Source organism: Vidua chalybeata, chromosome 2 (assembly GCF_026979565.1).
Source record: "Vidua chalybeata isolate OUT-0048 chromosome 2, bVidCha1 merged haplotype, whole genome shotgun sequence".
NCBI classification, from domain to species: Eukaryota; Metazoa; Chordata; class Aves; order Passeriformes; family Viduidae; genus Vidua; species Vidua chalybeata.
This window is the reverse complement of record NC_071531.1, coordinates 15,435,668-15,458,497: the sequence shown is the minus strand read 5'-3', so window position 1 is coordinate 15,458,497 and position 22,830 is coordinate 15,435,668. Positions and strand designations below refer to the sequence as shown.

Here is a 22,830-nt window from a genome sequence, read left to right as displayed (position 1 = left end):
CTCGTAAAGTAAAATGGAAGAGAGTTAAATTAAAAAAAAAAAAAGTCAGGAAAGCTATCAAGCCTATGTTTATGGTGATCACACTCCCATTTACTCTGCTCTGCAAACAGAGACCCAATAGTGTTTTCATCACTAAGCCGAAGAGCCTCTTGGCTCCAATGCTAAACCTGTCATGAAAACCCTTACACACTCTACTAGATTAATCTTACCTGTGAATGTTTCAGTGCATGGATTGATTCCTGCCAGCCGTTTGGAAGTACCAAAATCTGATATCTTAACCACGCCACTGTAGGTGTTCACCAGAACATTGTCCCCCTGTGGTTTGGATAGGAGAGGGAAGGAGGGGAGGGGGTGAGGGTGGAGGAGGAGAGAGGGAAGGAGGGAGGAAGGCAGCGAACAGGGAGGGGGAGACAGAAAAATACAGATTCTCAATCTCAATACTACTTCAAGTTTGCACTTATCTTTGTAATACACCTTTCTAGAAAGCAATATTCCAGGAGCACCAGGAGAAGGAGTTGGCTTATGTTTTCCTTTTGCATTCAGCTTCCATGAACTCTTATTAAAAATTCTACTTCAGATTAAAGCAAAACTAACTGAAGTAAAGATAAAAAGCAAATCAAACAAGACACACAAAAGGAAAAGTTACCTTTATATCTCTGTGTACAATCTGGTTCTCATGGAGATACTTGAGGCCTTCCAGAATCTGCTTGGTGTAAAATTTAATTGTAGGTTCTTTCATTGGGCCCCACTTAGATCTTAAGAGAGCTGAGAGACTGCCTACAGGAGTTTAAGAAGAAAGTGTATCAAGATAGCGAATTTCCCAAACTATCATGAAACAGGTAAGTCTGGATGGAGCCTTTGCTCAACATCTTAATATAAAAGAAAAGCAGTATCTATGATTAAGCCAAATTCTTGCCAGATCACTCATAGCAAATAATTTGCTGTTGGTCCGGACTGGTTATTTCTTACTTGTCAGGTCAGGTTCTAGTCCCACAACAAGAATAAATGCTCTGACAGAGCTGCATCCATCCCCCTCAGTTCACTGTAACAACTGCTGAGACTACAACTAGCAGCCATGTACCCCCTAATGAAACAAGGACTAAAGGTAACAGTCTACCATGTTGTACACTGTATTTCATGAACCACAGATATGGGCAAATGCAAGCTGATTTTCTTGAGGCAGGGAGGGTAGAATCTACATCAGAAAGAGCCTTCTCTTTACAAATATGGCATCAACTTCTGGCAATATTCAGAGACAGGAAAGAAAGCTTCTGAAAAAAAAACCCTGAATGGATATTCAGAACAGGAGATGGGCCATCTATACATTCCCAATTCTAATAAAACTAATCTTTAAATAACACAAATATTTAAATAATGGGGCAAAATAAAGAATAGTTTTGCTTATTCAGCACAAAATAAACTAAGTACAGTAGGTCTACTAAAGGCCAGAAAAATTCAGCTAAAGGAATCGACAGCTTTCTAAAGTAAAGTTTCCTCAAAGAATCTTGTATAATCTGAACAGCTGGTTCCTTTTTAAGACGGGCTACAGAGTTAAAAATATCTAAATTGGTTCAGTAATATCTTGCCATTAGCAACTAATCACAGCACACTTTGCTGTGCATATATGAACAGGAAACAACACCAGCTGACACTGTGAACAAGTGTGGGAAAACAAGTGGAAATGTTGGCATAATTTCATCACATCTGCATGTGTCATGCAGGTCAAAGTGTCTCAGCTGTCAGGTGAAAAGGTCACAAGGACTCAAAAACAAAATTTCCCTACACCCCTAAATGCCCTGGATGCATTTAATTATACTTTGAATGTTTGTCTGGACCTTTCTTAGAAAATCTGAACTTTTCCCCCCATTTTTCTTATTTCTGTTTTCACTTTGCAAATTAAATTAATGCAAAATCTAACACTCATTCTGACACATTTTTGACACTGAAGAGTAAATAGCAAAATGGAGATGGAAACAAGGTAGAGAGGTTACGAAGTGATTTCACATCCTCTTCCTCCAGCAGAAAAGGCTGGAGGAGTGAAACTGGAAATTATGAGCAAGGAACATATCTCACTTTAATCTCTAATCTACCTAGGGAATAGCAGTCCTTTGTACATAGCAGTTAAAAAACAGTACTTAATTGTTCTATCAGTGTTACTTCTCAAAGAGAAACTGACACTGAAAGCTCCAGCCATCATTCAGACACTTGAGCTCAATGGACTATACAGCTCTAACTCCACTATTTTTTAACACATGAGTATTTGAAAACAAATACTTTTAATGACTTCTCTCTAGGTTTAGAATTATTATAGAAAGGGGAGATGGTACTGAGACCTATACTCTTCAAATTTACTCTTTCTATGAGGAAAAGACTTATACAGTTAATGTCCCAACAGAAAAGCCATACAGAGTGCACAAACACATTAAGCACTTATCTATTGACTTTCAGTTAGTTTGGAGTCCCAAATGCTTTTCCTTTGGCAGACCAAACTCAGCAGGATACAAACCTCCTGGCACCTGCTCCATAAAAATCTTAATGTATCCATTTTCTGAAACAGATCCAAGATACTGGACAATGTTCCGATGCTTTAAATATTTGTGCAGTGCTATCTCTTCATGAAGAGGTTGAGAATACCTATTAAAAAAACCAAAAAGAACCAAGGAATATTTCATCATGCAGGAAAAGGTTCTAGGCTTTGTTTAAATACTAGTTTGACAACAGAATGGATTTTAGGGATACCACTCCAATTCTCAGCCAACATCTTGTCCATGATCTTAAAATGCAGCGTCATTTACTGCCTATTCCAAAAAAGTATAGAGACAGGTCTCAGAGGAACTCTGGTGGAGAAACACACCCTCCAAGAATTTATATGTGTGTCTTCTGTATCAAAATATAGCACCATCTTTGACTCCAGAGCTCCTCTCCTGCTTTTCACCCTCCTCAAAAAGAATACAAATGAGATACAACTGCAACTTAAAACCAATGTCTCCTGGAATGTAATATATACATACAGATTATAAAACTGTCATATTCACTATATATAACATATTTTCCCCCAAAATACAAAGTCTTTATTCTCAAAAAGATACTTTTGGATATTAGGAGAACATAGTAATTCGATTTCAGTATACTGGCATTTTATAAACTAACCACACAGAAACACATGCTAAGAAGAGCCAAATTTTCAAAAAACAACTGCATTTTGTTCACAGTGTGTACATAACAATGAACTAGGTCTTACCTGCTGTCTCTCTCAGGTATTTCTTTGATGGCTATTCGGACCTGGTTGCTAAGGTCTCTTCCAGCATAAACTATTCCATAAGTACCTTTCCCTAGAACTACCCTTTCACCATTCTCATCATAATCATATTCATACTGCAAGCAGAAAAGATAAACAAAGCAGCACAGAAATTGTTATCACTAACATTTGACATTACAGAGAGCCTTAATGCCAGTTTAGCACAGCACAAAGGTGTTGCTGCAGTGCAGCTGTAGGACAGCAGGTTACCCACCAGCCTTGTGCTTTACACAACTTGTAAAATTTCCATCTTACTCGCTTTGTAATACAATCTTCCTTAACCAGCTTTGAGAAAGATGCATTCATCAAAACAAGGAACATACCAATAAACCAATTTCAATGAAACACTGCTGCCAAAAGAACCCATTCATGTATTATCTCTTAAGAACTGCTGACAGAGCCTTCAAAACATGTAAATATATGGAACATAACCTAAAATTTTGAAACCAGGGGTTTAATGAATAGACAAAAGTAACCGGACCATACAGTCACCCCAAGACATCCTCTCTCACTATGAGATTTTTCCAAAGGGCAGAAAAAGATGTTCATCTTGTCAACAAATTATTAAATATAATGGTGGTTTCCATTGCTGCTGAAATGTGCTGGGTCATATTTCCAGATGAATAACTCAATGCTGGTTCACTGACTTCAGTGAAGTTACACTAATTTACACCACCTCATATAGTGGCCTTGTGACAGAACTCTCCTGCTCTAAAGGAGTGAATGATGCTTAATGAAAGCGTACCCCAGACACTATATAAAACCAAATTTCTTATGGAAGTTGGGTTGAACAGCACATCCATGACTCAAATCAGGGTGAAAGGAACTAGACAATTTCATAGTCTCAGATATTGTCAGGAGTACACAGATCTCCCCTAGTATCTTCCCACATCCAAGAGGATGTTCCATATGGGAAAACTGCAGGGTATTCTCTGTGGCCTCATGTGATTTCCCTGTTGAAAAAACAAACAACAAAACTTTTTACAATGGCCATAACTATGGACTTTTCTGTCAATGACTACTTTTTCTGTGTTGTCCAATGTGACTCTCTGACACAGAATGCAGCCTTGGAGAATTTCTTTGATGTGCCTTCCCATTTCACACTGCAGCGTCCATGTGTCACTGACACTCCCCCTCTTCACCTCAGCAAAGATGGCAAGATTCATGCTGCTGTATGGAATGTACTAAAGGAAACCTGTCTGTCACTTATCCTAACAGCATATTCTGCTCAGTGGAACTAAATTGGAGCAGGCACAGCTTTAGCACAGCTCCATTTACCACATTTCAGCACTTCACGGTTCACAACATAATCTCGTTACACGATAGGCATAACTGACCCAAAATGCCATATGTAAAACTTGCCAGGTTCTCTGGTAGGAGCACATCCAGTTTTCACAGCTATCATATGACAGAAAACCGTGCAGAAAAAAGACAGCAGTCACATTGCAGAATTTAGGATTGACAGTAACCCCATCAGCAACGCATTGGTCCTAAGGCAACCCTTTAATTATCGTGGAGAAACCTATGTTCTCCAGTCCGGGTTCCATGATACATGAAAATTGTTGGTATTTAGAGTTCAGTGCTAGTTAGTAGACAGTTTAATAGACTTGTATATACTTGATGTCACTTTACATTTGCCTCTTCTCATCCCAACAGCTACAAATACTGAAAAACCACTGTTGGTTGCCAAAAATCTGAATAAGTGATCCACTGGCTGTGAAATCCAGCTGGTAGGTACAAGTAAACAAGTGTTCATATCTGACCTTCTGTAAGGCAGAATCTGTTCTCTAGATTATCCAACTGGGGTACAGCAGGTATTCTTAAAGTGATAGGAACTTCTTCATATCAATATATGGAAGTGAATACCCCAAGGCTGAAGGAACTGCAACATTCACACTCCTTCAAAATACTTCCTAGCTGTAAAATTAGACTGCAGTTTATACATAAAATATACAACCCCTGGCAACAACATGCTCATAAGGATTCTGACTGAAACCAGATTTTCTTGCCCCAGACTTTGCAGGAGGTTATTTCTTCCTCTTCCCCAAATATAAAGAACGGTTTTATTAACAGTAAGAACTGTTTTCTCTGTATTAGTGGAGCCCATCAAGACCACATAAAGCTACACTTTCCTCATTGTCACTTCTTAAATATAAAATCTCAAACAGCAGGAAGGCATTAAGTGTCTTTCTTCATTTATACACTAAACTAATTATTTCTCCCCTTCAGAAGTCCCGATTTCTGTTTCATTGTCCTAACCTAAGACAATAAGTACAAGGTGACAACTGTGAAAACTTCAAGATAGGTAGAATGATATAGCTCTAAGATTTAAAATGAATTTCTGTAGTCACATCTCCAAGTGTCATTCATTCATGCAGGATTGCTTCCTGCTATGCATTGTCAAGTGATTTTTTCAGTTCAGTTTTTAAAAGGCTCAAGCCATGATGAGCTCACATCCTCTGAGAGACTGTTACACAGCTGAACAGACTGTGTGGTGCGGAGATAGCCCTGCTATTAGCTGAGTACATAATTATGTAATACAAAGATCTGCAGCTATAGTTAATACCCTGTGTGTACCAAGGCAGTGCCCTGAAGGTGTGTCAAGACCACAGATGGATGTATTAAACTGGGCTTAACAGATGTGCGTATTTGTCCTTTCCGCTTGAGGAAAGAATGCTTCCACTTGAGGAAAGACCAAACAAACTCCAGTGCAAAACCTCATCTTTCCCACTATATGAAACTACATTTAGCAGTACAGCAGAGTTATATATTTTCTTTTTCCTGCCCTGAAGACTCAAGCCCTACAAAAGCTCACTGCCATGAACAGCTGCTCTGAATGGTCGGCCTAAGAGAATTGCTGGAACGAGACACAATCAGAAAGATGCCCAGCTCAAACAAGCCACAGGAAGGTTTTCATGCTCATTAACTGATTGATTAAATTTGCTTGTCCACAAATAAAACTTACACCCTACCTTCTATGCTTTTCAGATTTCAAAACAAATAAAAAGAAGAAGAAGAAATTCTTCAGGGTATGTATTTAATCCTACAAATGTGGACATCTGTATGAATATGATATGATATGATGGATATGAACCACTTTTTCTTATGAAGACATGGATTCACCTATCCCAACCTGAGGCCACATGAAATGTGAATAACCCTTTCCAAGTTGGTTGCTTTTCCTCTCTGTACTAATTATAAAGAAAGCTTACAGCTACTGGATTCCTAACATGGATGTTACAGTGATAAGAAAAAAGCACAGTGTCTTAACCTGATCCTAAATTCCTACAATATCTCTGGGACAGAAGCCTGTCAAATGAAATTACCAGGAGTAGTAATGGTATCAGGTAGAAAAACTAAAGTACCTTTGTAATTACTTTTTAGTAGCATTTATTTAATATTTTATCTTTTTTATCCACTTGAGCCAGCTGATAACCTTTCATTCTTATCTACACATTGTTTGCAAGAGAATACAAACACAGTAACATATTTCATTAAGGATTTATGCAGTTTACAGTAGTAACAGGCCCACTTCATAAAAAATGTGTTTTTTCAAATGAATGCAAATCTCATGTACAAAAAAATTTGAAAGAATTAAAATTTCATATACAATTAAGGAGTTTAAATGCTGTTTCTGTTTCTACTATACCAATATAAAAGTGCAGGGAAGACTGAGAACAAGTTTCAGAGTTCTCAGATCTTTTATCCTAGACATACCTCTAATGTGTCTCCATCGATTTCTCCTTCTAGTTCCAAAGTACTGCCAACTGCATCAGACAAAATTTCTTTCACCAAACCACAGAATCTAAAAAAAAAAAAAGAAATACATAGCACAAGATCAAAGAAGAATACCCTTTTGGAAGTAGACTAAAGAGATTCATGCAAGCTGGGCATTGCTTTCAAGCTAATAAACTGACTAGCATGTTCACAGCTTTCTTTCATTACTGACTTTCTCCATATTTTTCCCCTTTAAATGATGAAGAACATCAAACACACACTGAAAAGCCTCACTATTTATAAAATTATATGTTTATAAAATTATGTTTGCTGTAGCAGAACCTGATAGTTACTTGTTATTGCAATTGCATAGTAAAATCTTGGTAAATTCAACTCAAATGAGTAGATGTTTCAGTAGATGTTTGGTTGCACGTGTGATTACTCAGTATTTCAGAAAATCAGATGTTGTAGCTTTTTGTCAGGCATTCAGAAAGCCAAAAGTATAAAACTAGTAATGTAGCTACAAGAACAGAGTTTTAACCAATTTCTAATTCTGTGGGGTAGAGATAATTAAGTATAAGAACATTTTTTCCTGTAGTTCCCTGCCTGAGCCATTATTTTTTTTTCCAAATTCTATAAGAAATGGTTAACAATTACTTAAAAATGTATTAATAATTTCATTTCATACATCTCTTTCATTAAATAAAAGAGACATCTCTTGAACTGACTCCTGTAGCACACTGAATACGTCATGAAAAATGTGGCCATGTTTCATGACACACAAATTGCACTGCCAAATTAAGGCTGAGGAGGTAACATTAATTTTAGTGTTTTATGCAAGGCACTCTGCAAAGCTAGTAATTTTCTTTAACCTGAGTTTATTCCATGTAATACATAAGTAGTAATTATTGCAAGAAATAGTGAATATACCATTACGCTCCAAAACATAAGTGTATTAACAACTCCCTCCTGCATCATTCAGAAGGTGTATTTGCAGCTTCCAGTCATAAGGCAGAACTTGGCCTGTAAAGATTTAGGCCTAAAATTCAGTCAGCCTGCTTACTTTTTAGAGACCACAGATCGTCAGAAAACATTTAACTACAGGTACAATCCAAAACACGGATCTCTGACACAATGTAAGTTACAATTTCTTGTTACACTTAGATACTCTTATTTAAATCAAATTGAACAGACACATAAGGTAACCTGAAACAATGTAGCACCTTACATGACATGGCTGAGATAAAGAAAAGTAAGATAATAGTTGTAATTTTGATTAAACTGGTTAAACCTTTTTCAGACATAATGATTTGTAAATAAATTAATCAGAATCACACATGAAGTATAATGGGTGCTCTCATCACCTTAAGCATCACCGCATCAAGCTTCTTCATCAAGAAAAAATAAGTGAAAAGTAATCTGTTTCTCAAGCAAAAATATTGGTTTTCAATCTTTACAAAATCAATTTTATTTAGGATATAGATGAGGCATGCAACACCCACACAAACTGAACTCACCTACTACATTGGTTTTCTGTAGAAAAGTAGATTTGAAAGTCATCATAGTTATCATGGACATAAAGAAAACAGCATCGCTCATCAAACTTGGAAATGCTGTAAAATTCACATTAGGAGAATATTATTTTGGATATAACTATTGTAAGAAATAAGGCAATGAGGAGGGTTTTTTTTTAATTATGAACACTTAAGAAATAAATTTTTCACAGTTAATTAACTCAGAGAAGCAGTATGTAATTATTTATATATATTTCCTTATAACTAGGAGTTTTCAGCTTATTCATATATTTTATAATCCTATCTCAATTGTGATAAGTAAGCTGCTGCTTACTTTGGTAAAATACTGAGGTGTATTGAGGTTGGTTTGTTGTTCACCTCCACTTCTGCTTTTACACAAGTCCATCAGACTCCCTGGTATTTGATGACACCTCAGTGGAAAATGAATTGCTCTGACACTAATTTAGCTATCCAGAAAACCTTTCCTTAAAGATTGAAAAGTACTTCAGGTTTTTATAATTCCATTGCTCCTACAAAAAAATAACTGAACTGGGAAATACCAACAGTGTAACAGATCCTTCTCAGTCTATACTTTTTATGGCCTTAAAACTGATGAAGAGGTTTTGGGATGACCAATATTTACTCCAAATCACAGCAATAATTCAGAAAAAAGGGCTTATTTATTGCATACTGTGTCTTGCCATATATATCTCATATAAATGCACTGAAGCAAAAAGTTAAATGCCATAAAACACAGTATCAATATGAAAATAAATATAAGAATTAACCTCTTATGCCAACCATTTGCACTGACAAACATTTGCTACATAATCCCAAGTTGTTAGGCTTCTTAAGGTATTTTTATGCCTTAAGTTAATAAAATTTCTTAGATTCTTGCCTGATCTGTTTAGTCAAACTCTTCTATTCTGCTTATCTTCTGCTGAGCCAGTTACTTAAAATACATGACAGTACACTATAGTAAAGTTGCCACATGTTACATGACCAATTGATGTTGCCTGTTGAAGCACCATTAAGGGCTACATGGAAAATGTTTAAAAAAATCCAAATTTGGCCTGAAGATTTTTCTAAAGTATGTGAAAATAATAACTGTGCCATTCTTTAGTTTCATTTAGTATAGCAATTTCCAGTCTAACAAGTCAGAGAAGCATATATCTGACTTGAGAACTAAGAAACAAAGCAAGGTGATTCTTCCAGGGGCAAATAAGGACAGACAAGACAGTATCTAAGTAACAATACTGCATTATAAACATTGTCATGTATGGGGTATATAAGATGAACTGGTTTGTATAAATACAGTTTAAGAGTTTTGATAGCGTGTATTTTAACTGAGACAACATTTTTTTAAAGGAATGCAATTTCAAAAGTATAGTAATTTAAAGTTGTCATATACAAAGCAAACATCTAACTCCAGTAAATTTAAAAAAGACTGCCTCTTTGAGCTTTGTAATACAGTGAATTTTTAATCACTCAGCAGTGATTAAAAATCAAAGCAAATGAAATTAATTGCTTGCTTCCTTTTGATTAAAGTTATCCTTCTTAAAGATTAATTTCTATGCATTGTGTTGACTGAAGGTAATTAATGTGGTATAAAAACTTTATGCTGAATTATTCTCAATCAGTTCCATAGACTTCAGTAATTTACATTGCATTGGAGTAATAGAATAAAATACCACATAAAATTCATTTAAACCAAAGCCTGCTTTTTTTTTTTGAAGAAAAGACTGAAGTTATGATAGAATCTGTGTCCAAATCCACAGTTTTACGTTTTCAACCACTACTCATTAGTCAGAGAAATACTTTGCTGAGCTTACTTGCTTAGGCAAATTATACAAATTCAGGGAAGGCAAACCTGGGACCTAAAACTTTAGGCACTCTTAGTCAAGACCAAAGCCTAGAATCCCTCTCCTTTCAGAACTACAGAACCAATTAGGTATCTGAAATTCTTCTTGTACTTGAATCAGAAGGTTTTTCAAGTACTGAAGCTTATGCAGTCACACAAGTGTCCCCAGACAACAGTAATTTATGTCCCTAGAAAGGCCAGATCCACCAGTGTAGAGACTCAGGAGCTCAGAGAGAAGGCAAAAGCCAACTTGGTGTTCCCTGTACTTACAGTTCCTCTGGGTCTTAGCTGCAGCCTGCATAATTCAGAAAAGAGACAGGTTTACCTTTTTTCCCTCCTCTCTTGGTGTTTTTCTCTCACTCTTCTGGCAGCAAAGCAGCCCAACTTAACATACAAAATGTACCTTCTAAATGTAGTCATGCATTTTGCAATTATTAACACCAAATGTGAATATTTTCTATCCTTTCAGTTCTCAGAACAATCCTGTTCTTTCTATAATATTCTGATCTTTTTTGTTACTAATATTTTGACCCATTTACTTGTGATTAGTGTTTTCATTGATCTAAGCATCACAAAATGGAACTGTCTTAACTATTTAAAGTTTAGTCCTTGAGAAACCACACTAGTAGTCTACTTCCAGCTTAAGAATTATTTTATGTCCTTAGCAAAAACTACACTTATACCTTATTTATTAGTTTTCTAATAAGTCAAGTTTTAGCTAGCTGATATTTAAATAAAGCTATATCAGAAGCATTTCTGAATTCCAAACAGAAAACAGATATTATGGTTTCCTTTACTTAAAGGAAAACAAAGTATTCTTTCACTTATGGAAGGAAGCAAGAAGCACTAAGTGCTCTCCTTTCCTTCTGCCCTCCATGTTTTTAAATGCAGAGGTGGCAATAACTTCAGTGAAACATTTGGAAAAATCTACAAAAATCAGTTACATAATGGAAAACAAAGAAATCTACCAGAGAATAGAGACACTCAATGGTCCTCTCAGATCTGAGTGCTCCTGTGAGAAATGTACAGCTCTGCCCGTGCATGGAAAGGCAAACTCTTCTGTGACATTTCAAGGCAGGTTGGACAGAACAAGCTTTTATAGCAGGCCATTGAAAGACAGAGATTTAAGGTAGAATCCATATCTCGCACTTAAGGGAAATATAAAATGCACACAAAAAGACACTGAATTGTTTACTGACATACCAACCTTATTCCCCTAATGGAAGAAGCTGTAAAATTCCATTCATGAATCTGTTTCTATAAAGAACAAAGGGATAAAATCAACCACAGTTTAACCTTGATGTAGTATTGAAAACAAAGTCACAACATAGTATGGAAAAGAAAGGTTTTTCAACATGTATCTCTCTTTCTTTCTCACTCTCTTTCTTTCTTCCCCCCCATATTTTGAAATAAGATTAATACATGGGTAAAGAACTTTTACATATATTGCTATTTTACTCACTTGAGAAAAAATGCATATAAATGGCACAGGGTGGAAGCAAAGGCCACATTTCCTCATGTAAATTCAACTCGAAGAGTAAGTTGTGCAGCACAATTTACCAAACATTATGTTTTGATGCAATACATCTACATTTCACATTAAACATGGAGCAGACTATACCCTACTCTTCTTATCTGGGCTCAAAGGGAAAGGCAAATTCACCCATCTCTCTAAGAGGTTTTGAGCCAACAGCTTTGGCCCAGGGAATACACTGGAGGCAAAAGACAGGAAGGACAGCCTGTGTCTAGAACTGCACCCCTCCACAAATCTAATTATAGCTCTGAGCTGAATCTTTTTTTAGCAATGTCAGACATGCACCAAAAATTTGTTCCATAAAGCAAAGTTGTGTCAGGCACATTCACCTGAAACAATGAAGTAGAAAAAGGTACTGGAAAAATTGATCACAGACCCAGGTAATTATGTGGTCTTGTCTTGCTCCAACATGCTTCTTTTCCACACTTTGTCTCTCTATGCTTTTGGTCTATTCTCCATCTATGTTGTTCTAATACTAGGGAAGTGTGGCAAAATATATTGCAGATTTCAAGTATTTCAATGTGAAACTGAAATTATTTCACATTTTTAAGAGCTGACACTGTCCATAACTGTGCCTACTCCTTTCTTAATCCCCTGTGCCTTATCCAATAATCCAGGACACCAAATATTTTATTTCTTGACACTTGTCACAGGCTGCCATTTTTTCTAGTTTCAAATATTACCGTTGTAAAAGTTTAAAATGCCTAAAACATTGAACACAATTCTGGGCTTTATCTTTAATTTTAATCTTTGACCTACATCTTAACTAAAATCACAGAATTTTAATGAGGAACATTATGAGCAGACCAAATAGCCCATGCACTTCTAAGAGACATGGTCAAGATAAGTTAAATCTGAATGACATCAGAACCACTTGCTTTCTAATCATAGTCACTCCTTTTACTTGCTCTATAAAATGTCAACTTTTCTATCTGCACAAAAGAGATACTGAGGCTTGGGCTTCACAGAAATGTAGCAAATTTAAAATTATTGCAAAGTACTCCAAAATCTACATGTAAAAAATTACTTTATGTACAATGAATCAGTACATTTAACACACATAATCACGTTTAACACAATGGTTTTACCATTTCAGGGGGAGAGACATGCCACAAAGACAGAGAGCTCTCATCTGCTTCACTGTTGATTGAAACATAGGCAGGCTGGTAGACTTTAGTTGGTTCGATCACCAAAACCTGAAGACAGAGAGCAGTTTTCCTTAATATAATAAACCAGTAACTAATACACTACAGTATCTTCAGATGCTCAGATATAGACAAAAGGTAATTTTGAAGTAAGGCCTAAAAAATTTTCAAGAGAGACAGGAGAGCAAGGCAAGGCAGGAAAAGTCTGTGTTCTTATGAACAACAGAATAGCATTATCACAATTTGTTATAGGAGACTTACAAGTATTTCTTAGAATGCTTTTTGGGTGGTGGGTTAATTTTTTTTTTCTAGCATAAAGATTAAGAGATTACAGGTGTTTGGCTCATGCACTGAACAACAGGCAGTTAAGTTTTCAAGTATTATGTTTAGAGTCTTCCAATTTTTGTAATATCCTATCCAGAAACATAAAACATGCAAAACTTGTTTGGACATAACATCTTACTGGAAATCTCAGTCCATTAGTTGTTTCTTTCGTTGCCTCAAAAATTATATCCAGCCAGAAAGTCAATCTTTCTTGTTTAGGAGAATGTTCTATGGTGAGTTTCTTGAAACGCTGAATTAACATCAGATTCTGAACTAATGATTTCAAGTACCTAGAATGTATTGAATTAGTGAATTAACAGAGAGAAAACAAAATTCAACCAGATTCTAAAACCATTTAACTGATTTAGACATCCAAAACGAAATGTGTTTTAAAAGCTACCACAATGGTAGTGTTGATTTTTACAGATTTCTGGAAAGAATAGCAAGTTCAGACAAAGCCTTGAGTCATAAGCTCACATGGATGTTCATGAACAATATCTTTTTGCAAATGGTTACCAGCTGCATGAGTGGTTACATGGGGATTAGACAGGATACGATGAACTGGAAGATGGTGGAGGGAAGCAGCAGCTAGCTTAACTCTGAAAACAATGGTTTCACAATTTTCACAACTTCTTCACAATGAGTCATTACTAATACCCAAATTCTTTCTTATAAAATACGTGCTTCAATGGGATATAACCTGACAATGTTGAATAACTTAATTTCTCACCTTCCCCCTTCCTTCTCATAATAAAAGAACAGAGCATAAAGTCAGAGTTGCAAACAATCTAAGATAGAAAAATCCAGTTAAGTTATCCAAGTGACTGCAAGATTTTTTAAATTCATGTATTTTCCCCATAGTTTAGTACTTGAGCAACAGCCTTCTACCACATACCACACTGGAGGTTTCAGCTTAAAAAGCTTCTCTGCTGCTTGTACTGCTTTACCAACATCATTTGCCAGCATGCTGACACTGAAGAACTGTCCCACATCCCAGTAATTGTTCATTTTTTCTAGGCTTCCTTTTCTTCCCAATAAGCTGTTTAACCGTACACCTGTAAAATTTCAATTGGAAACCAATTTTCTATCAGTAAAACACTCTTTTGTGTTTTTTACTGTTAAGTTGATCAGTAAAAGACTAATTTAAGACTTGATTAAGCATTATTGATGAAAATAAAGAGGAGTAAGTTTTCCCCAGAAAACAACATTGCACGATACAGAGGCAGGGTCTGCAAGTCATACCTTCAGTACAGAACTCCTGTGACACAGCTGAAAAATCTCTTTTACTTCCTGTCTGGGCCATCTGCCTCCTGATTCTCAGTGTAAGATGCACAAATCTGTGTCCTCATCTACATTTACTGCAAGAGATCCATGGCTAGAGGTTCACACAAGTCCATCCCAAAGCAGGGTCAGAGGAATGATTTAAAGCCACCTTTGCATTCTTAACATTTAAGGCTCAAATATGCATTTCAGACAAGACCAGATTCCAAATATAATGTTCAATTATCATCTTCCTAGGAAGAACTGCATATCTGTTTTTATTATGGGATTTCTTTGTAAATGTCAAGTGATGTGTTTTAGTTAGCACATACATGGAAGATGTGACTGACTCTAAGTAGACAACAAGTAACTCTCCTGGTAGATCCTTCCAGGCAATACTTTTTGTGGATCTCTCAACTCAGTGACAACAGAAACCCTTTCCTGGCATTCCTGAGGAGAACTGGGCCACACTGTCTCTTCCTGTTTTTGTGCCCTATTGGCTCTCCAATGAGAATCTCTGTGGTGCAGTAAAGGCAGTTTACAGATGGTGCTGAAGTTGGTCCTTTGTCTTTGTTGTTCTCCAATCTCTGGGGCCGTTTAGATGGGCCATGTTACCAGAAAGCTGCTCCAAGGCAGACAGAAGGAAAACGTGTCTTTGAGATCCCTGTGCTTTAGACTGCCATCCAGGACCCACCGCGAAAAAGCCTGAACCACCATTCTGTCTATGCAACCCATCACTATAAGTATTTTGTTTTCTTCATAGGGAGAGAGGCAGAATACTTGTCTGTGGCACTGTGTGTGGCTATTTACCTATTTTTCTAAGTTCCATCGAGCTTTCAAACTGTTGTCCTGCAACAAGCAGCAAAACTGCAAGGTTAATTCCAGAATAGAGAGTTGGCTGGAGTTCAAATCCTTTGCGATACCTGCAGAGAAGAGTCAAGAACTCACATCTCATTGTTTAGAAGAACTGAAATATTGCAAAGTTTTGGTAGGTATTTTAAGCTATTGATTTACTGTAAGGATTTTATGGTTAGTTGGCACCAATGGCCCCAAACCCTTTGTTTTAAAGCTTCATATTCATTAAAGGTAACTGAGACAGCTGCCACAGGCTGAATGCCTGCCACTAGCTGGTGCAGGATCAAGAGATCCACCTGAAGCTTGCAAGTTCACTGCTACCCATCCATGTTGCATGGGGAGGGGGAAAGAGGTGGTGGGGGAGAATATTGCACAATTACAGTTCAAACCCACATTGCTAAAATTATTGTACTCAGAAGTATGATTATACAAACACACCTATATGAACAGTATGTCAGTGAGAGCCTGCATGCATATGCATGCCTCAAAGTCTTGAGAAAATTTATAACAGAGTTTATCACTGTTTTTCTATATATACAGTAGATCATTCCATTTCCTGGGGATCCAGCATGGAAACCATCCTTGCACAGAGGACTGACGTAACTCCATGATCTTACTTGTATTTCATTTTGGCCTTAAGACACATTAGTATTTCCTCAACAAAGGCACAGGTTAGTCAACATCCCTCCCAAAAAAGTGCATCATTCAATTTCCAGGAGAGTTTATAAAGAGAAGCAATGATACCCATATACAAAGGTCTGATGCTCAGTAAACCACTTATTCAAACAGGACTCTGAAAAACAGAGACAAGTAGAACAACTGTTCTTCTAATTATTGCAGCCCTGCTTTTCATATGCAGAAGAAAACGTCTGAAAATTATTTTAAACAGATTTTTTTGTTTTGTTTTTTCCTGTTACCATTCAATGGAATGATCTCGACTATTGGTATCTTTACAGTCGGAATCAAGAAACATATCCTTGTAGATCCTCCCACATAAGCAAAACATGTCTGGAGCAGGGTGATCACACGTCTGCAGGACTTGAAGCATAACTTGCAGTGCCTTCTCTCTGTCACCTGCATTATTTCTTCTGAAATCAAATACAGAGAATAAAATAAATGAGTTCAGACCTGAAACAGTAACTGCAAGATGGGAGAACAACAGTATCCCTCATCTATCCCACAATCCATCTGTAATTGTTATACACACACTTCACTTTACTTAGACTGATATATGATTGCTGGTTGACTGGTAAAACCCAAATTCAACCCCCCATCATTGGTCTCTATGTGTAGCTCACATAAGAACTGATGCAAACCCAGAACTCCTCTTTGAAAAAAATCCACCATCTAATTTGATTCCTTCCTGAGTACACAAACACACTCTGAACATCCTGCAATGAGAAAAAAGTGCCTTTTTAGTGTTCATTCCTGACAACACTTAACAAAAATGGCCATTTTCAGCATTCAGTGTGACAGATCATTCAGCTAGGTCCAAGATTTGTAATCTTGAATCCAGAGGATCCAGAAACAATACCAGGAAATACCAACTAATTGCAGGAGAAGCCAGGTCAATCCAATCTTATCCAAAATAATGACAGAGCTCAATATGGAGCCTTTGAACTCCAGCAAGAATAAAAGGGCAAAATTGAACTGCATTTCTTAATTAAAATTCTTCAGATGAGAAGAAGATCTGGAAAACTAACAGCTGTGATATGCATGTTTTGACAAATATTTAACAATTGTGTTAATAAGAAAACAGTGATTAAATAACATTTCCATTCCTTATTATTATTAATCAGCCAGATTTTTTGCCTCCATTTACCTTGCTGTTTCTCTAAGTTTAGAACTCAATATTCACTGCAGAACGTCACTTAGAACAAACAACAATGTCTATTTGCAAGAGTAATGCAAACACAGCTGAAGAGTTGAATAGCTTCTTCAACACTTTTTTTCATCACCATAGAGATTTAAAATATTTACCAACCCCTTTTTAGATCTGTTTACAATTTTCCAGTCCCCACCTAGGTATCCATGAACAGGCCTACAAGGATTATGACTACTTTGTCAGCAATGTCAGTAGCAGATAATGGTTTCTGGTAAATTTATTACTTGCATGCCCCAAAAGGATTAATATTTACTGTAAAGGGGCTTTGTTCCTTAGGTAACCAGCTGATGCAATAAGACCAGTAACAGCACATCTGTAACAAAATTCAGGCTTCTGTGCACGTTAGGTGATGGAGAACATCTAATAAGATTAAACAGCGTTGTAGCTGGTTGTAAAGGCTTTATCCTGCCTTTGATGTCACTGGCAGAGCATAAACTATCACAGCAAGTACTTGAATATTTTTAAAGCATTTTTTTTCTTCGGGTTAACTGCTCTGAAATAGTACTGGTCTTCTCTAATGAGCACACAAGGAGAAAGTTGGTATCTTTTTTCAGTTTTACAAGAAATATACAGGAGGTAAAAACTGTGGGGGTAAATCCATTGCACAGGTCAGCATGCTCTAACCAAACCTCTTCTGGACAAACCAGATTCTTTTACTAGGAGTACCCAAGTTTCACTATTGTTAACATTAAAGCACAGAAAATTGAGTAAGCAGAGCTTAGAATAAAATCAGGCCCTAATATTAAAGTCCAGTATTTCCCCGGTCTTGTATATTGTGACCACAAAAGTTGGCATGTGTTCTGAGCTCTTCCTGAAAACACAAGAAATGCACAACTAAAACGTAATGTTCCACTTCAGCATGGAAACAGAAAATCTAAAAATCACTGCTTTCCTAGACTTGACTCAAGTCTGCCTTCTCTGAAATAGGTTATTTATTAATGTTAATATAAAGAGGTGTTAGGTACTGATTGAAAAAAGCAGAACTAAAGAAGAAATGCAATGAACAAAGCAAGACACTGCTTAAAATGGGACATTGTGCAAATTAACATTTCTGGTCATCAAAGGATGAACCTGTACACACCAAATACAACACTAGGAAAACATTACAAAAGACCAAGTCCTAAGTGAACACTGTACTAGAGAACTTAAAATGAAAGATCTCTCTCTTATACAGAAAAAAAAAATTGTTAAAAATAATTAAATTCAACAAAATTTAGGACATGACAAGTGTACACTCATCTTACAGGATATAATTAAACAATAATCAGTTTAGGTGTCTTTATATTAGACCCTCTTTTTCACTGCAGCAGAATTCAATGCCCACTGGATAATACAAAACCCATACACCAATTATAATAATTTACAAATTTAGGAAGTTATCAGCTTCTAAATCCCAAAAAGAGGGTAAACAAAGAAAAAACCCAAACAACCTGAAAGATCACATAAGTTACAAGCAAGTTCTCTGAAGTCAGTATGAAAAGATTCTGTTGGATAATATGCAGAACCTGTTATTCTTGACCAAGACAGATTTTCATTTCTTATTTCAGACTCCACACTTTGTCAGGTCTGCATGCCTGACAGCTCGTAATTTGTTTCAACATGCCTTGAAACAGACCTGTGGTGTTATCAACAGATATAATCTCAGAAGAGATTACTTTAAACCCTTAAGGCTTAGCACTGACTTCAATTTTTTTAAACCAATCTCAACTATGTTAGCTTCCCCATGGTCCCCAGCCCCCATTTAAAGCCACACTAGAACAAATCTCAAAAAACCATGTCATAAATGACTGCTGGAGGTCATCTAACAGAATCCCCCTCTCACAGCAGGTCTATGGCCCAGCACTAGACCATGGCAGCCTTGGCTGTGTCTGAAAAGCTGAATCTATTAAACCTCCAAGGATGGAGATGGCCTCTCTGAACAAGGAAAGCAGAAATATTGTACATGATGATGCACAGGCATGAGAAGGAAGGTAAAAAATGTTCTCTTTATGGATTAACTTGGTGCACCAGGTGAGATTTGCAAAGTATATTCCCTGAATATGAAGTTTTATAAGCCAGAGCAGAATCTCAATAGGCTGCTACAAAAATGACTCTATCAGGTAATTTTACTGCTCCTTGGTGCTTCCAGGCCATCTTGCACTGAAATACAGATGTCCCTCATGGTATCATGGTAAAGTCAACTTTAGGAATGAAACTGAATTTTGAAATAGGCATTTTTCAATGGTGCTCTTCAACACACAATCTGTTAAACTCTGCACATCTGGAAGAAGATATGTCCTACCTTAAAGAAGTTTGCATACACATCCAGTGAAAATATGAGCTACTTTTTTTTTTTTTTTTTTTTTTTTAGGGGGAACAGTTTTTAGAATCACTACTCACAATCTTAAAATTCTTTCAAAATACAGTTTCAATGGTCAATGAGGTAAGAAAAAAGAGTGCTACTACAATTTATTTAGAAACCATATTAAAAAACCCCACAGACCTTGGAAAGTGTTTCATAAAACTACTTTTTTTCTTACTGGTGTCTTTGTTAGCACATTTTAGTCCTCTTACTACAATTGTTACCTTGTGAGAACTTGCAGAGAAACCAAACAGAGAAAATGAATCTACATTATCTGAACATGACAGCAGCAGAAACTGCTGCCAGTTAAGAAAGAGTTACTTCCAAAAACTAGGGCAATTATGAAAATATCCTAGTGCCAAGTGTCCCCAAGCACAATGCTGGAATTAAAAGGAAATTAATGAAAAAATGAAAAATTATGATGTCTTTTACAAATACCCAGCACATTAATCTTCAGTACTGTGTACAGTTTTAAGCTTTATTGAAAAAGGAAACTGAACTATTAGGATTAGGGGAAAAAATTCAAATTGAGGGAATGATCAATGACACAGAATCATTTCTGTATGAAGAAATCTTCAATAAACTAAGGTTTTTCAGACAGAAATGGTTACATAAGAATTCTTTCTCTTAAAACAAAAGTTGTCCTGCAGGGCACCTTTACAGTCTCTAATTACTTCCTCGAAATTTGGGCCAGTGTTCTGCTGCCAGTTTGGTTTTGCCTGACAGCTGGTATCCCAGAAACTGCTGGCTGATTCACTTGCCAATTTGCTAGCTTGCTCACTGCAGTTATGCCATGTGATTTATCTGTCTGCTGACCCTACCTTGTTTCTTCAATCACAGAATCAGTCTTCTCACTTCCCTGGTCTACACAAGCCTCTTGCATCTGTCTCCCTGTCTTATCCAACTATCCACTCCTCCTTTACCTCCCTGAATTTTTCTGTAGGGCAACAAACTCCTATCACAGCATCTTACCTGGAATAACACCTGGAACACACAGTTGAAAAAAAAAAAAAAAAGTGGTTTTTTTTTTCCTTTCTCTTTGATATCAGAGTTCCTTTCTTCCTCTCCAAATCCATCCTCTTCATGGTGAATCTTTCTCTACACTCTAGTCTTTATAAGGAGACCTAGTTTTAAATATCCCTAAACAAAAAAAATCTTCCTGCTTCACAGACTGGTTTAACCAGCTTTAAAGAACTGGCATGCTTACAGAGCCAGAACTACACTCAGTGAACCAGGCCTTTGCCCAACAAAGTCAACAGGAACAGCATGTATTTCACTGGGACAAGAATTAGCTCACTCTGTTGGTAACAGGTGGTGTAATCTTTTTTTTTCTCAGCTTTTTGTTCACATCTTCCCCTGTATGGTTTGTTTCCATCTAGCTAGATGGAGAAGACTATATATGACAAAAAACTCCTGTATTAATGGAAAGTATTTTCTCAAGGGAATACACATTTGCTTTCCTTTTAATTTCATGTTTTAATAACAGCAAAAACATTTTTTTAAAATCTTAATTATTAAGAAATATGAGAACTCATTTTAATTAGAGTTGGTAAACTTCCATTCTCACTTAAAACCAGAAACTGATTTTTAAGTTAAGATACATTTCACTGAGGATCTAATTTGCTTGTAGAATCTTCAATATTTGAAACAATGAATGAGGAAAACAAGACCCTAAATTAGGCATTGACAAGAACTAAATTTGCAAGACTCCAGACAGATATGACAAAGAAAAAAACTAGCTTTTTTCCCTCCCTCATATACAGTTCAGGTACTTCATGAAAGCCAGGCGTATAAAAGGAGGAGGCTCAGAACATGTTTTTTTACTAAATTTGAGTAATCACATAACAGAACATTTTAAATACCCCAGTGCTTATCAATGGAAACAATTTTCTGTGGCTACTATTATTCACAATTACTAGTATTATTCACAATTACTAGTGATTTTCTACTTGCACCCTATTACACCCTTCACTTGTTAATTGCCTTCTTTTATTATGGTACTGGAATATGTTGCTCGTTAAAACACAGCATGCTGAGTTAAATAATAGTGACTGCAGCTGTCCTCATCTTTAACATAAAGGAGGATAGAAGTGCTCTGGAAAGAGACTAAAATTTTCACAGTTCTGGCCTCATGCCAGGACTGGGTTTGGTTTTAAAGTCTACTCTGTTTTGAACAGAATTTGGCATACCCTTGGGCCTCTTTGTAAGTTTCCAGGACATTGTAACTCCTGCTCTGGTAAATAAGACCAATTAGAAGATTGTCCTTACACAGTGCTTGCCTCCCAGGCAAGGTGTACCTTGGACTGAAACAATCAGCCATCCACATCTGGAACACCCAGTCCTCAACTGCACAGCATCCTACTTCATTCCACAGCTGTGAATACAAATATTGAAAATACTCATGTTGCACATTTGGACTGAACTTATACCTAAAGATGTCTAAATTAAGGTACAATTAGACTCACATCTCAGCTAGGAGGCAACAAGGAACAATGTCTTAAGCCTGTGTCTGTACAGAAGAGAGCACTGTCTGCTCTGTTCCTATGCTATATCCAAATTATTTAGCTTAAGACACTGGAAAAGCAATAGCCCTTTTCTCCTTAGGACGGTGATGTACTCAGATTGCCCAGGCTTGGAAACAAGCACAAGCCTGTCATTGCAAACATCCATTGTTAGCCTCTGACAACAGACATGAGAGATGACAAATCCAAGATGCTCTCAGTTCTGCTCTGAAATGGCAGCCAGAGAGGAAGACAGCAATCTAGGAGAGGGGCTGTGCTTAAACACCTGCCACATGAATCAGGGCTCCAGAAATCAGCATGCAAGTGTCTGCCTGCCCCACATATGACAGTGAGTGCCTTAGTACCTGTCTGCACAGGAGCCATCAGTGAGGCCCAGGCTTGCTTTGCTTATGATCCAAGCCAGGTCAGACCCAGGCTGGCTCTGAGGCAGAGGACATGTGGAATGGCATAGAACCTAAAGTGAAACATTCCTGTCCTTTGCCTTAGCACTATTTGTTAACCTGGACCTACACAGAGCTGTGCTTCAGAGCAGGCTTGTGTCCAGCTGCTGAAGCAGCAGAGCCCCGAGGTGCCC

General features: G+C 36.9%; 1 protein-coding gene across 1 annotated transcript in view; it reads right to left on the bottom strand.

Annotated features, from left to right (window-relative positions):
* The window catches only part of MAP3K15 (mitogen-activated protein kinase kinase kinase 15), an 82,440-nt gene that overhangs the window by 14,472 nt on the left and 45,138 nt on the right, over positions 1-22,830 (bottom strand). The window contains exons 7-18 of the mRNA XM_053934596.1: positions 16,426-16,596; positions 15,464-15,576; positions 14,289-14,448; positions 13,533-13,683; positions 13,013-13,120; positions 11,598-11,647; positions 8,533-8,628; positions 7,016-7,103; positions 3,242-3,375; positions 2,507-2,634; positions 647-777; positions 210-315 (exon numbers count right to left, since the gene is read on the bottom strand). Coding sequence (XP_053790571.1) covers positions 210-315; positions 647-777; positions 2,507-2,634; positions 3,242-3,375; positions 7,016-7,103; positions 8,533-8,628; positions 11,598-11,647; positions 13,013-13,120; positions 13,533-13,683; positions 14,289-14,448; positions 15,464-15,576; positions 16,426-16,596 — 1,436 coding nt within the window. The remainder of the gene's footprint in view (positions 1-209; positions 316-646; positions 778-2,506; positions 2,635-3,241; positions 3,376-7,015; positions 7,104-8,532; positions 8,629-11,597; positions 11,648-13,012; positions 13,121-13,532; positions 13,684-14,288; positions 14,449-15,463; positions 15,577-16,425; positions 16,597-22,830) is intronic.